This window comes from Bombina bombina, chromosome 4, assembly GCF_027579735.1.
Source record: "Bombina bombina isolate aBomBom1 chromosome 4, aBomBom1.pri, whole genome shotgun sequence".
Lineage (NCBI taxonomy): Eukaryota > Metazoa > Chordata > Amphibia > Anura > Bombinatoridae > Bombina > Bombina bombina.
Genome location: NC_069502.1, coordinates 196,133,755 through 196,146,716, shown reverse-complemented (window position 1 = coordinate 196,146,716; position 12,962 = coordinate 196,133,755). Strand labels below are relative to the sequence as shown.

The 12,962-nt window shown below is 39.4% G+C and overlaps 1 protein-coding gene across 2 annotated transcripts in view; it reads right to left on the bottom strand.

Moving 5' to 3' along the window:
• The window catches only part of SH3YL1 (SH3 and SYLF domain containing 1), a 307,999-nt gene that overhangs the window by 110,746 nt on the left and 184,291 nt on the right, over positions 1–12,962 (bottom strand). For both annotated transcript variants that reach the window (XM_053709734.1, XM_053709736.1), the window contains one exon: positions 1,267–1,327. In XM_053709734.1, the coding sequence (XP_053565709.1) occupies positions 1,267–1,327 (61 nt within the window). The remainder of the gene's footprint in view (positions 1–1,266; positions 1,328–12,962) is intronic.

Genomic DNA, 12,962 nt, shown 5'->3' with positions numbered 1-12,962 from the left:
TTTGAGTAGCTCTCATCCTATTGGCTGATTTGAATTTGAAGAATCACCACCCTGCCATTTCACCACCCTGCCATTTTTAGGAATCCACCTGGATGCAGCTTCACAATTATAGTATAGATAGGTAGAGCGGTCTAAAATGCCTAATTCTATGTGGTAATCTAACAATCTCTCAACAGATGGTTTAAAAGCACTGACATGATTTCACAATAATAAATATATAAAATTATACATCTCTTAATGATTGCTTCACCGAAAGACTCCCCCCACACTCAATTAAAGGGCTATTATAGCCAAAAAATTACATGCACTAATCAGTTAGAGCATGTCATTTTAAGAGTATCGGCCCCTACACTACTGTGTGTTAAACCCCTACAAAGGCGTTAAACACACAGTAGAAGTATTACTCTGGACATGCAGAGCACTGTAGGTCCCAAACAAAAAATGCTGCTGATCCAAACTGGGTTGTGCAGATAACGCTGCTAATTTGATCAGTGTCGTCTTCACTCGTGTCCAGCAGTGCTCTGCAAGTTCTGAGTGGAGTTTCTATTAATTGTTTAACGCCCTTTGTTTAAATGAAAAGAGTGCAGTTGTTTTAAAACTGTTACAGCAAAGCATATATACTTATAAAATGATAAAAAGGAATTATTATTTTTTTAAAACTATGTTCTACTAAGGCTTAAATATAAATTAAAAAGAAGGTTATGGAAACCAATGCATATATAGCAGTAGACCTAATTAAATGATACCACTTTCAATAATATCATCGGGACATATTTTGAAATACTTTTCAATGTTACTAGGCCTGTCAATCATGCCATTTTTAAAAAAAAATCATTAAAGGCACATCAAACTCCAAAAAAATCTTTCATGATTTAGGTAGAACATACCATTTTAAACAACTTTCCACTTCATTCTCTTGGTATCATTTGTTGAAGGAACAGCAATGCACTACTGGTTGCTAACTAAACACATGTGGTAAGTCAATGACAATTGGTATATATATGCAGCCACCAATCAGCAGCTAGAACTTAGGTTCTTTGCTGCTTCTGCGCTTACCTAGATAAACCTTTCAGCAAAGGATAACAAGAGAAGGAAGCAAATTAAATAATAGAAGTAAATTGTAAAGTTGTTTAAAATTGTATGCTCTGAGTAATTAAATAAATGTTTTGGGTTTCATGTCCCTTTAAGATAAATGTTTTTACATTCTGCTTTATCAACAACAAGCAATAATAAACATTCAAGTTTTATGTACTATCTTTCTCTTACCTTCATTTCCATTTGCGGCTGGAAAAGACTGTGGTCTGGGCCTTGAAGTACTCTGTCTGACCTTAAAAAATAGAAGGCAAACATAATTAATATGCCAGATAAGCAATGTGAAGACCGAGCTTGCATGGCTTACGAGTAAAATGTTTTTGGATTTGTACAGAACATTTTAACCATATTAAAGTTAGTTAAGTTTATCCATGCAGATTTCATTTTCCCATTGTCTTTCAAATCCTGACAGCAATCAATATTTTAATAAAATCATTGTAAGAAAAATTAATATCTTATATTTTGGCATTCTTTTTTACGATGTGTTACAAATAAAAATGTTTCATCTGCAATGTATACATAAAAAAAACTTTATTTAAAAAAAGAAAATATGAAAAGTCTGCGACAGGGCTCTACAAGTCTTCTCATATCTCACTATTGATGGCTATTCCAGAAATCCAAACCCCTATGATAAATAAAAAAACCTTAAGGTATGGTCTATGATAAAAAATAAAATATATAAGGCATATGAAGTTTAAGGGCTGTTAAATTTAAATAGTTTTTTTTTAGGAGATGTCTCTGAATATCGACATATTCTGCAGATGTAAATTCTCTCTAATAGATCCCATCCTATTCTATAAAAGGCCAAGTGTGTTTGTCCGAATCTGTCATGTGCAGCAGAAACTGCGCAAGGACAAACACACCTGGCCTTCGAGAAGACTGACCTGGCTGGCATGACATCTGGGACGACCGTGTGTGATGAGGGGCGGGGCGGCCGGGCGTGACGTGGGTGGGGCAATAGAGAAGGGGGATAGAGAGAGCAAAAGTGGGGGGGATAGAGAGAGCAAAAGACAGGGAGAGAGAGAGAGAGCAAAAGAAAGGGAGAGAGAGAGAGCAAAAGAGAAAGAGAGATAGAGAGAGAGAGCGAGAGGAAAAGAAGGGGAGAGAGAGCAAAAGAGAGGAGAGAGAGCGCAAAAGAGAGGGTGGGGAAAGAGAGGGGAGAGAGAGAGTAAAAGTGAGGGGGAGAGAGAGAGCAAAAGAGAGGGGGAGAGAAAGAGCAAAAGAGAGGGGGAGAGAGAGATCAAAAGAAAGGGGGGAGAGAGAGCAAAAGAATGGGGGGAGAGAGAGCAAAAGAAAGGGGGGAGAGAGAGCAAAAGAAAGGGGGGAGAGAGAGCGCAAAAGAGAGGGGTGAGAGAGGGCAAAAGAGAGGGGGGGGGAGAGAGAGAGAGAGCAAAAGAGGGGGGATAGAGAGAGCAAAAGACAGAGAGAGAGAGAGCGCGAGAGAGACTCGAGCAAAAGAGAGGGGGGAGAGAGAGCGCAAAAGAGAGGGGGGGGAGATACAGCGCAAAAGAGAGGGAGGAAAAGAGAGGGGGGAGAGAGAGCAAAAGAGAGGGGGAGAGAGAGAGAGAGAGAGAGAGAGAGAGAGAGAGAGAGAGAGCGCAAAATAGAGAGGGGGGAGATAGAGAGCAGCAGAGGGGGAGAGAGAGAGAGAGAGCAAAAGAGAGGGGGCAGAGAGATAGAGCAAGGGGTTGAACCACTGTACTGCAAACAATGGCCGTGTACACCGGCTTTAGGACTAGTTCAATATAATAGACCTTTTAATTTACTAACGTGAAGAAATTTTTTAAATGTAAGAACAATTGCTTTACTACAAAAACTGTATTAAGAAAGCAGGGTTGGTCCTTGTTTAGTGGAGCTGTAAAACTAAAGTTTTGTGCCCCAGTTCTTTACATTTTTGTAATTTTTAAAGGGACATGAAACCAAAAATTGATCATGTAATTTTAAACAACTTTCTAATTTACTTCTATCATCACATTTTCTTCATTTTTTTAGTATCTTTGGTTGAAAAGTAGGGACGTAAGGTCAGGAGCGTGCATGTGTTTGGAGCAATATACGGCAGCAGTTTTGCAAGAATGTTATCCATTTGCAAGAGCACTAGATGGCTGCACTATTTCTTGCCATTTAGTGCTCCAGACACTTACCTAGGTATCTCTTCAACAAAGAATACCATGAGAACAAAACAAATTTGATAGATATAAATTCTAAACTTAAAAATTGGATGCAATAATATTTATTTTTTTATTAGGTATTTTAGAGTAAATTAAATGATTTGTGCAGCACTTTATAGATAGACACCTAGATTACGAGTTATGAGCGCTATAGGGAAATTAACGAACGCAACAAAAATTGCGTTATTTAATCCTCTATAGTGCTGCCATTACAAGTTTTTAAAAACCCGGCTTGTGCTGGTGATATGGGGTTTTTAAGCTCCATACCGCCCCAAAAACAAGCGCTGATTTGACGTGCTCGTGCACACTTTCCGCATAGACATCAATGGGGAGAGCGGGTCAGAAAAAAGTCTAACACCTGCGATCACAGAAATAAAAGCTCCGTAACACAGCCCCATTGATGTCTATGAGGAAAAATAAAAGTTATGTTTAAACCTAACACCATAACATAAACCCCGAGTCTAAACACCCCTAATCTGCTGCCCCCGACGTCTGCCTACAATTATTAACCCCTAATCTGCCGCTCCCGATATCGCTGCCACTATTCTAAATCTATTACCCCTATTACGCCGCTCCCTGACATTGCCACAACTAAATAAAGGTATTAACCCCTAAACTTCTGGCCTCCCACATCACTACCACTAAACAAACCTATTAACCCCTAAACCGCCAGCTCCCCACATCGCAACAACCTAAATTAAACAATTAACCGCTAACCCTAACGTAACCCTAACACCCCCTAACTAACATAATTAAAATAGAGCTACATTAAACTTACAAATATTAACTAAATAAACCTATTAACCCCTAAACCGGCAGCCCCCACATCGCAACAACCTAAATTAAACTATATTAACCCATAAACCTAACCCCAACGTAACCCTAACCCCAACACCCCCTAACTTTAACATAATTAAAATAGAGCTAAATTAAACTTACAATTATTAACTAAATAATTCCTATTTCAAACTAAATATATACTTACCTGTGAAATAAAACCTAAGCTAGCTACAATATAACTAATAGTTATATTGTAGCTAGCTTAGGTTTTATTTTTATTTCACAGGAAAGTTTGTATTTATTTTAACTAGGTAGACTAGTTAGTAAATAGTTATTAACTATTTAATAATTACCTAGTTAAAATAAATACAAAATTACCTAAGCTACCTTACACTAAAACCTAAAATTACAAAAAATAAAAAAACCTACCATTACAAAAAAAACAACGAAATTATTCAAAAAAATTAAAATGATTCCTATTCTGATATCCTTTTTTTAAAAAAAACACCCCAAAATAAAAAAGCCTAATCTAAAATAAACTACCAAGGGCCCTTAAAAGGGCCTTTTGGGGGCCCTTAAAAAAATAACTTAGGGCAATGCCCTACAAAAGGAAACAGCTCTTTTGCTACAAAAGAAAAACAAACACCCCCTAAAAAATAGATTACACAAAATAACAAACAAATTATAAAAAATAATAAAAATTAATCCTATTCTAATATCCATTAAAAAAAAAAACACCCCAAAATAAAAAACCTAATCTAGAATAAACTACAAATGGCCCTTAAAAGGGCGTTTTGTAGGGCATTGCCCTAAAGAAATCAGCTCTGTTTATGAAAGAAAAATTACAAACCCCCACTAACATTACAAACCCCCCCCCCCAAACCCACAAAATAAAAATAAAAAATATCTAAAAAAAAAACCTGGAAGTTTGGATGGGCATTGCCCTTAAAAGGGCATTTAGCTCTTTTACTGCCCAAACCCTAATCTAAAAATAAAACCCACCCAAAAAAACCTTCAAAAAACCTAACAATAACCCCAAGACGATCCACTTACAGTTTTTGAAGTCCCGCTTAAAATTAGAATAGGAATAATTTTTTTTTTATTTATTTTTTTTTGTAATGATAGTTTTTTTTATTTGTTTGTAATGGTAGGTTTTAGTGTAAGGTAGCTTAGGTTTTATTTGACAGGTAAGTTTGTATTTATTTTAACTAGGTAGTTATTAAATAGTTAATAACTATTTACTAACTAGTCTACCTAGTTAAAATAAATACAAACTTACCTGTCAAATAAAATAAAACCTAAGCTAGCTACAATATAACTATTAGCTATATTGTAGCTAGCTTAGGTTTTATTTCACCGGTAAGTTTGTATTTAGTTTTAAATAGGAATTATTTAGTTAATAATTGTAAGTTTAATTTAGCTCTATTTTAATTATGTTAAAGTTAGGAGGTGTTAGGGTTACATTAGGGTTAGGGGTTACTAGTTTAAATTAGTTTATTGCGATGTGGGGGGCTTTTTGTTTAGGGGTTAATAGTTTAATTTAGTATATTTTGTTGTGGGGGGCTTGCGGTTTAGGGGTTAATAGGTTTATTATAGTGGTGGCGGTGTAGGGCTTAATAACTTTAGTATAGTGGGGGCGATGTGGGCGGACGGCAGATTAGGGGTTATATAATATTTAAATAGTTTTTGTGATGCAGGAGGGCGGCGGTTTAGGGGTTAATAACTTAAGTACAGTGGTGACGATGTTGGGGAGCAGAAAAAACAGAATTTATGCTTACCTGATAAATTACTTTCTCCAACGGTGTGTCCGGTCCACGGCGTCATCCTTACTTGTGGGATATTCTCTTCCCCAACAGGAAATGGCAAAGAGTCCCAGCAAAGCTGGCCATATAGTCCCTCCTAGGCTCCGTCCACCCCAGTCATTCAACCGACGGACAGGAGGAAATATATATAGGAGAAACCATATGGTACCGTGGTGACTGTAGTTAGAGAAAATAATTCATCAGACCTGATTAAAAAAACCAGGGCGGGCCGTGGACCGGACACACCGTTGGAGAAAGTAATTTATCAGGTAAGCATAAATTCTGTTTTCTCCAACATTGGTGTGTCCGGTCCACGGCGTCATCCTTACTTGTGGGAACCAATACCAAAGCTTTAGGACACGGATGAAGGGAGGGAGCAAATCAGGTCACCTAAATGGAAGGCACCATGGCTTGCAAAACCTTTCTCCCAAAAATAGCCTCCGAAGAAGCAAAAGTATCAAATTTGTAAAATTTGGCAAAAGTGTGCAGAGAAGACCAAGTCGCTGCCTTACATATCTGGTCAACAGAAGCCTTGTTCTTGAAGGCCCATGTGGAAGCCACAGCCCTAGTGGAGTGAGCTGTGATTTTTTCAGGAGGCTGCCGTCCGGCAGTCTCATAAGCCAATCGGATAATGCTTTTAAGCCAAAAGGAAAGAGAGGTAGAAGTCGCCTTTTGACCTCTCCTTTTACCAGAATAAACAACAAACAAGGAAGATGTTTGTCTGAAATCTTTAGTAGCCTCTAAATAGAATTTTAGAGCACGGACTACGTCCAAATTGTGTAACAAACGTTCCTTCTTTGAAACTGGATTCGGACACAAAGAAGGTACAACTATCTCCTGGTTAATATTTTTGTTAGAAACAACTTTCGGAAGAAAACCAGGCTTAGTACGCAAAACCACCTTATCTGCATGGAACACCAGATAGGGTGGAGAACACTGCAGAGTAGATAACTCTGAAACTCTTCTAGCAGAAGAAATTGCAACCAAAAACAAAACTTTCCAAGATAGTAACTTAATATCTATGGAATGTAAAGGTTCAAACGGAACCCCTTGAAGAACTGAAAGAACTAGATTTAGACTCCAGGGAGGAGTCAAAGGTCTGTAAACAGGCTTGATCCTAACCAGAGCCTGAACAAATGCTTGAACATCTGGCACGGCTGCCAGTCTTTTGTGAAGTAAAACAGATAAAGCAGAGATCTGTCCCTTTAAAGAACTTGCAGATAATCCTTTCTCCAAACCTTCTTGTAGAAAGGATAGAATCTTAGGAATTTTTATCTTGTTCCATGGAAATCCATTGGATTCACACCAACAGATATATTTTTTCCATATTTTATGGTAAATTTTTCTAGTTACAGGCTTTCTAGCCTGAATCAGAGTATCTATTACCGAATCTGAAAACCCACGCTTTGATAAAATCAAGCGTTCAATCTCCAAGCCGTCAGTTGGAGGGAAACCAGATTCGGATGTTCGAATGGACCCTGAATAAGAAGGTCCTGTCTCAAAGGTAGCTTCCATGGTGGAGCCGATGACATATTCACCAGGTCTGCATACCAAGTCCTGCGTGGCCACGCAGGAGCTATCAAGATCACCGAGGCCCTCTCCTGATTGATCCTGGCTACCAGCCTGGGAATGAGAGGAAACGGTGAAAATGCATAAGCTAGGTTGAAGGTCCAAGGTGCTACTAGTGCATCTACTAGAGTCGCCTTGGGATCCCTGGATCTGGACCCGTAGCAAGGAACCTTGAAGTTCTGACGAGACGCCATCAGATCCATGTCTGGAATGCCCCATAATTGAGTTATTTGGGCAAAGATTTCCGGATGGAGTTCCCACACCCCCGGATGGAATGTCTGACGACTCAGAAAATCCGCTTCCCAATTTTCCACTCCTGGGATGTGGATCGCAGACAAGTGGCAGGAGTGATCCTCCGCCCATTGAATTATCTTGGTCACTTCTTTCATCGCCAGGGAACTCCTTGTTCCCCCCTGATGATTGATATATGCAACGGTCGTCATGTTGTCTGATTGAAACCTTATGAATTTGGCCTTTGCTAGTTGAGGCCAAGCTCTGAGAGCATTGAATATCGCTCTCAGTTCCAGAATGTTTATCGGGAGAAGAGACTCTTCCCGAGACCATAGACCCTGAGCTTTCAGGGATTCCCAGACCGCGCCCCAGCCCACTAGACTGGCGTCGGTCGTGACAATGACCCACTCTGGCTCATTCCCTGTGACAGATTGTCCAGGGTCAGCCACCAACGAAGTGAATCTCTGGTCTTTTGATCTACTTGAATCATCGGAGACAAGTCTGTATAATCCCCATTCCACTGTCTGAGCATGCACAGTTGTAATGGTCTTAGATGAATTCGTGCAAAAGGAACTATGTCCATTGTTGCAACCATCAATCCTATTACTTCCATGCACTGCGCTATGGAAGGACGAGGAAAAGAATGAAGTACTTGACAAGAGCTTAGAAGTTTTGATTTCCTGACCTCTGTCAGAAAAATCCTCATTTCTAAGGAATCTATTATTGTTCCCAAGAAGGGAACTCTTGTTGACGGGGACAGAGAACTTTTTTCTTTGTTCACCTTCCTCCGTGAGATCTGAGAAAGGCTAGGACGATGTCCGTATGAGCCTTTGCTCTTGACAGGGACGACGCTTGAATTAGGATTTCGTCCAAGTAAGGTACTACTGCAATGCCCCTTGGTCTTAGAACCGCTAGAAGGGACCATAGTACCTTTGTGAAAATCCTTGGAGCAGTGGCTAATCCGAATGGAAGTGCCACAAACTGGTAATGCTTGTCCAGAAAAGCGAACCTTAGGAACTGATGATGTTCCTTGTGGATAGGAATATGTAGGTACGCATCCTTTAAGTCCACGGTAGTCATAAATTGACTTTCCTGGATGGTGGGTAGGATCGTTCGAATAGTTTCCATTTTGAACGATGGTACCCTGAGAAATTTGTTTAGGATCTTTAGATCCAAAATTGGTCTGAATGTTCCCTCTTTTTTGGGAACTACGAACAGATTGGAATAAAATCCCATTCCTTGTTCTCTTATTGGAACTGGATGTATCACTCCCATCTTTAACAGGTCTTCTACACAATGTAAGAATGCCTGTCTCTTTATTTGGTTTGAGGATAAGTGAGATCTGTGGAACCTTCCCCTTGGGGGTAGTTCCTTGAATTCCAGGAGATAACCTTGAGAAACTATTTCTAGCGCCCAAGGATCCTGAACATCTCTTGCCCAAGCCTGAGCAAAGAGAGAGAGAGAGTCTGCCCCTCACTAGATCCGGTCCCGGATCGGGGGCTATCCCTTCATGCTGTTTTGGTAGCAGTGGTAGGCTACTTGGCCTGCTTACCCTTGTTCCAGCCTTGCATTGGTTTCCAGGCTGGTTTGGGCTGTGAGGCATTACCCTCTTGCTTAGAGGATGCAGAATTAGAGGCTGGTCCGTTTCTGCGAAAGGGACGAAAATTAGGCTTATTTTTAGCTTTAAAAGACCTATCCTGTGGGAGGGCGTGGCCCTTTCCCCCAGTGATGTCTGAAATAATCTCTTTCAAATCTGGTCCAAATAATGTTTTACCTTTGAAAGGAATGTTAAGCAATTTTGTCTTGGAAGACACATCCGCTAACCAAGACTTTAGCCAAAGCGCTCTGCGCGCCACGATAGCAAACCCTGAATTTTTCGCCGCTAATCTAGCTAATTGCAAAGCGGCATCTAAAACAAAAGAGTTAGCCAATTTAAGTGCGTGAACTCTGTCCATAACCTCCTCATATGAAGATTCTCTACTGAGCGACTTTTCTAGTTCCTCGAACCAGAAACACGCTGCCGTAGTGACAGGAACAATGCATGAAATTGGTTGTAGAAGGTAACCCTGCTGTACAAAAATCTTTTTAAGCAAACCCTCTAATTTTTTATCCATAGGATCTTTGAAAGCACAACTATCTTCGATAGGAATAGTAGTGCGTTTGTTTAGAGTAGAAACCGCCCCCTCGACCTTGGGGACTGTCTGCCATAAGTCCTTTCTGGGGTCGACTATAGGAAATAATTTCTTAAATATAGGGGGGGGAACAAAAGGTATGCCGGGCTTTTCCCACTCTTTATTTACTATGTCCGCCACCCGCTTGGGTATAGGAAAAGCGTCGGGGGGCACGGAACCTCTAGGAACTTGTCCATCTTACATAATTTCTCTGGAATGACCAAATTGTCACAATCATCCAGAGTAGATAACACCTCCTTAAGCAGGGCGCGGAGATGTTCTAATTTAAATTTAAATGTCACAACATCAGGTTCAGCTTGATGAGAAATTTTTCCTGAATCTGAGATTTCTCCATCAGACAAAACCTCCCTCATGGCCCCTTGAGATTGCTGTGAGGGTATGTCAGAACAGTTATCATCAGCGCCCTCTTGCTCTTCAGTGTTTAAAACAGAGCAATCGCGCTTTCTCTGATAAGTAGGCATTTTGGATAAAAGATTTGCTATGGAGTTATCCATTACAGCCGTTAATTGTTGCATGGTAATAAGTATTGGCGCACTAGATGTACTAGGGGCCTCCAGTGTGGGCAAAACTGGTGTAGACACAGTAGGGGATGATGTAGTATCATGTTTACTCCCCTCATTTGAGGAATCATCTTGGGCAATATCATTATCTGTGGCATTACTGTCCTTACTTTGTTTGGACACTATGGCACAATTATCACATAAATTTAAATGGGGAGACACATTGGCTTTCATACATATAGAACATAGCTTATCTGAAGGTACAGACATGTTAAACAGGCTTAAACTTGTCAACAAAGCACAAAAAACGTTTTAAAATAAAACCGTTACTGTCTCTTTAAATTTCAAACTGAAAACACTTTATTACTGAATATGTGAAAAAGTATGAAGGAATTGTTCAAAAATTACCAAAATTTCACCACAGTGTCTTAAAGCATTAAAAGTATTGCACACCAAATTTCAGAGCTTTAACCCTTAAAATAACGGAACCGGAGCCGTTTTTAAATTTGACCCCTATACAGTCCCAGCAAAATGCTTTGCTGAGACCCAACCAAGCCCAGAGGGGAATACGATACCAAATGACGCCTTCTAGAAGCTTTTTTTAGTGATTCTTAGATCCTCACACATGCATCTGCATGCTTTGCTCTCCAAAAACAACTGCGCAGTAATGGCGCGAAAATGAGGCTCAGTCTATAACTAGAAAGGCCCCCAGACTAAAAAAGGTGTCCAACACAGTGCCTGCCATTTTTTAAACGTTCCCCAAGATTATAATGCCAATTATTAGCTAGAATCTGCATAATATGCCCCAATAAAGCAATCGTTTTAGCCCATAAAAATGTCTACCAGTTTTTAAGCCCTTTTTTAAGCCCTTTATTCTTTTATGTTTGACTAAGAAAATGGCTTACCGGTCCCCATGAGGGGAAATGACAGCCTTCCAGCATTACATGGTCTTGTTAGAAATATGGCTAGTCATACCTTAAGCAGAAAAGTCTGCTAACTGTTTCCCCCAACTGAAGTTACTTCATCTCAACAGTCCTGTGTGGAAACAGCAATCGATTTTAGTTACTGTCTGCTAAAATCATCTTCCTCTTACAAACAGAAATCTTCATCCTTTTCTGTTTCAGAGTAAATAGTACATACCAGCACTATTTTAAAATAACAAACACTTGATAGAAGAATAAAAACTACATTTAAACACCAAAAAACTCTTAACCATCTCCGTGGAGATGTTGCCTGTTCAACGGCAAAGAGAATGACTGGGGTGGGCGGAGCCTAGGAGGGACTATATGGCCAGCTTTGCTGGGACTCTTTGCCATTTCCTGTTGGGGAAGAGAATATCCCACAAGTAAGGATGAGGCCGTGGACCGGACACACCAATGTTGGAGAAATAGGGGTTAATAATTGTTATTAATGGCGGCGATATCGGGAGCGGCAGATTAGGGGTTAATAAATTTTATTTAGTGTTTGCGATGCGGGAGGGCCTCGGTTTAGGGGTTAATAGATAGTTTATGAGTGTTAGTGTACTTTTAAACACATTAGATATGAGTTTTATGTTACAGCTTTGGCGGTACAGTTCTTGTCGCTTTAGAGTGTAACACTCACTTTTTAGCCTGACCGCAAAACTCGTAATGGCAGCGCTATGGGAATCCCATGAAAAAACGTAATTTTTACGAGTGCGGTACTGACGCTGCGTTACAGGCTAAAAGGCTAGCGGTAGACCTATACCGACAAGACTTGCAATAGCTGCGGTGCTGTTTTAACGCTGAAAATGCCATATGTTCAGCGTTAAAAGACGAACGCACAAACTTGTAATCTAGCTGAGAGTGTTGGTAATGTGCTGATAATTCAACACAAATAGTAAAAATAAAAATTATTTTAATTTAAACAACTCTCTGTCCAAAAAGAAACAAGGAACAAGCTGGTAACTTTAGAGAGCATATAAGAATACTAGCTAACTTTTGTCCTAATAATAAATGGATGTAGAAGTAGCGGGATGGGGTTGTAAAAAGACCTAGATCTTTTTTTATTTTTAAATATTTTAAAGGGATACCAAACCCACACTTTTTTCTTTAATGATTCAGATAGAGCACGACATTTTAAGCAACTTTCTAATTTACTCCTATTTTCATTGTTCTCTTGCTAGCTTTATTTAAAAAGCTTAGGAGACATACCATTTTAAGTTCAGAACCTGGGTTACGCTTTCTTATTGGTGGCTAAATGTTGCCACCAATAAGCAAGCGCTATCCAGGGTGCTGAAACTAAAATGGGGGTTCAGTATTCCTTTAATGCTATGCTTCCTATTTATCTAGCACAATTATTAACAACAATTAGGATTTTCCAAGCTATTTATTACAATTGTGTTAAAATTTAATTTTTAAACTGTAAGTAAACAACTTGAATCAATGAAAACATTTATTTACATTTCTTGTCCTATGATTGCAATTCTCAATTCAATTCAAACATGAAATCACCATTGCGTGGGTGAATGCTTATTAAACAAGCAGGATTATTTTTCCATTTTATAATGTGACTTTATCTTAGGTAGTAAAAAAAAAAATCATAGTGCAAAAAATGGCAAAATCTAAAGTCAATCTGGGTACAAATCCCAAACTCATTCAAGTGAAAGTC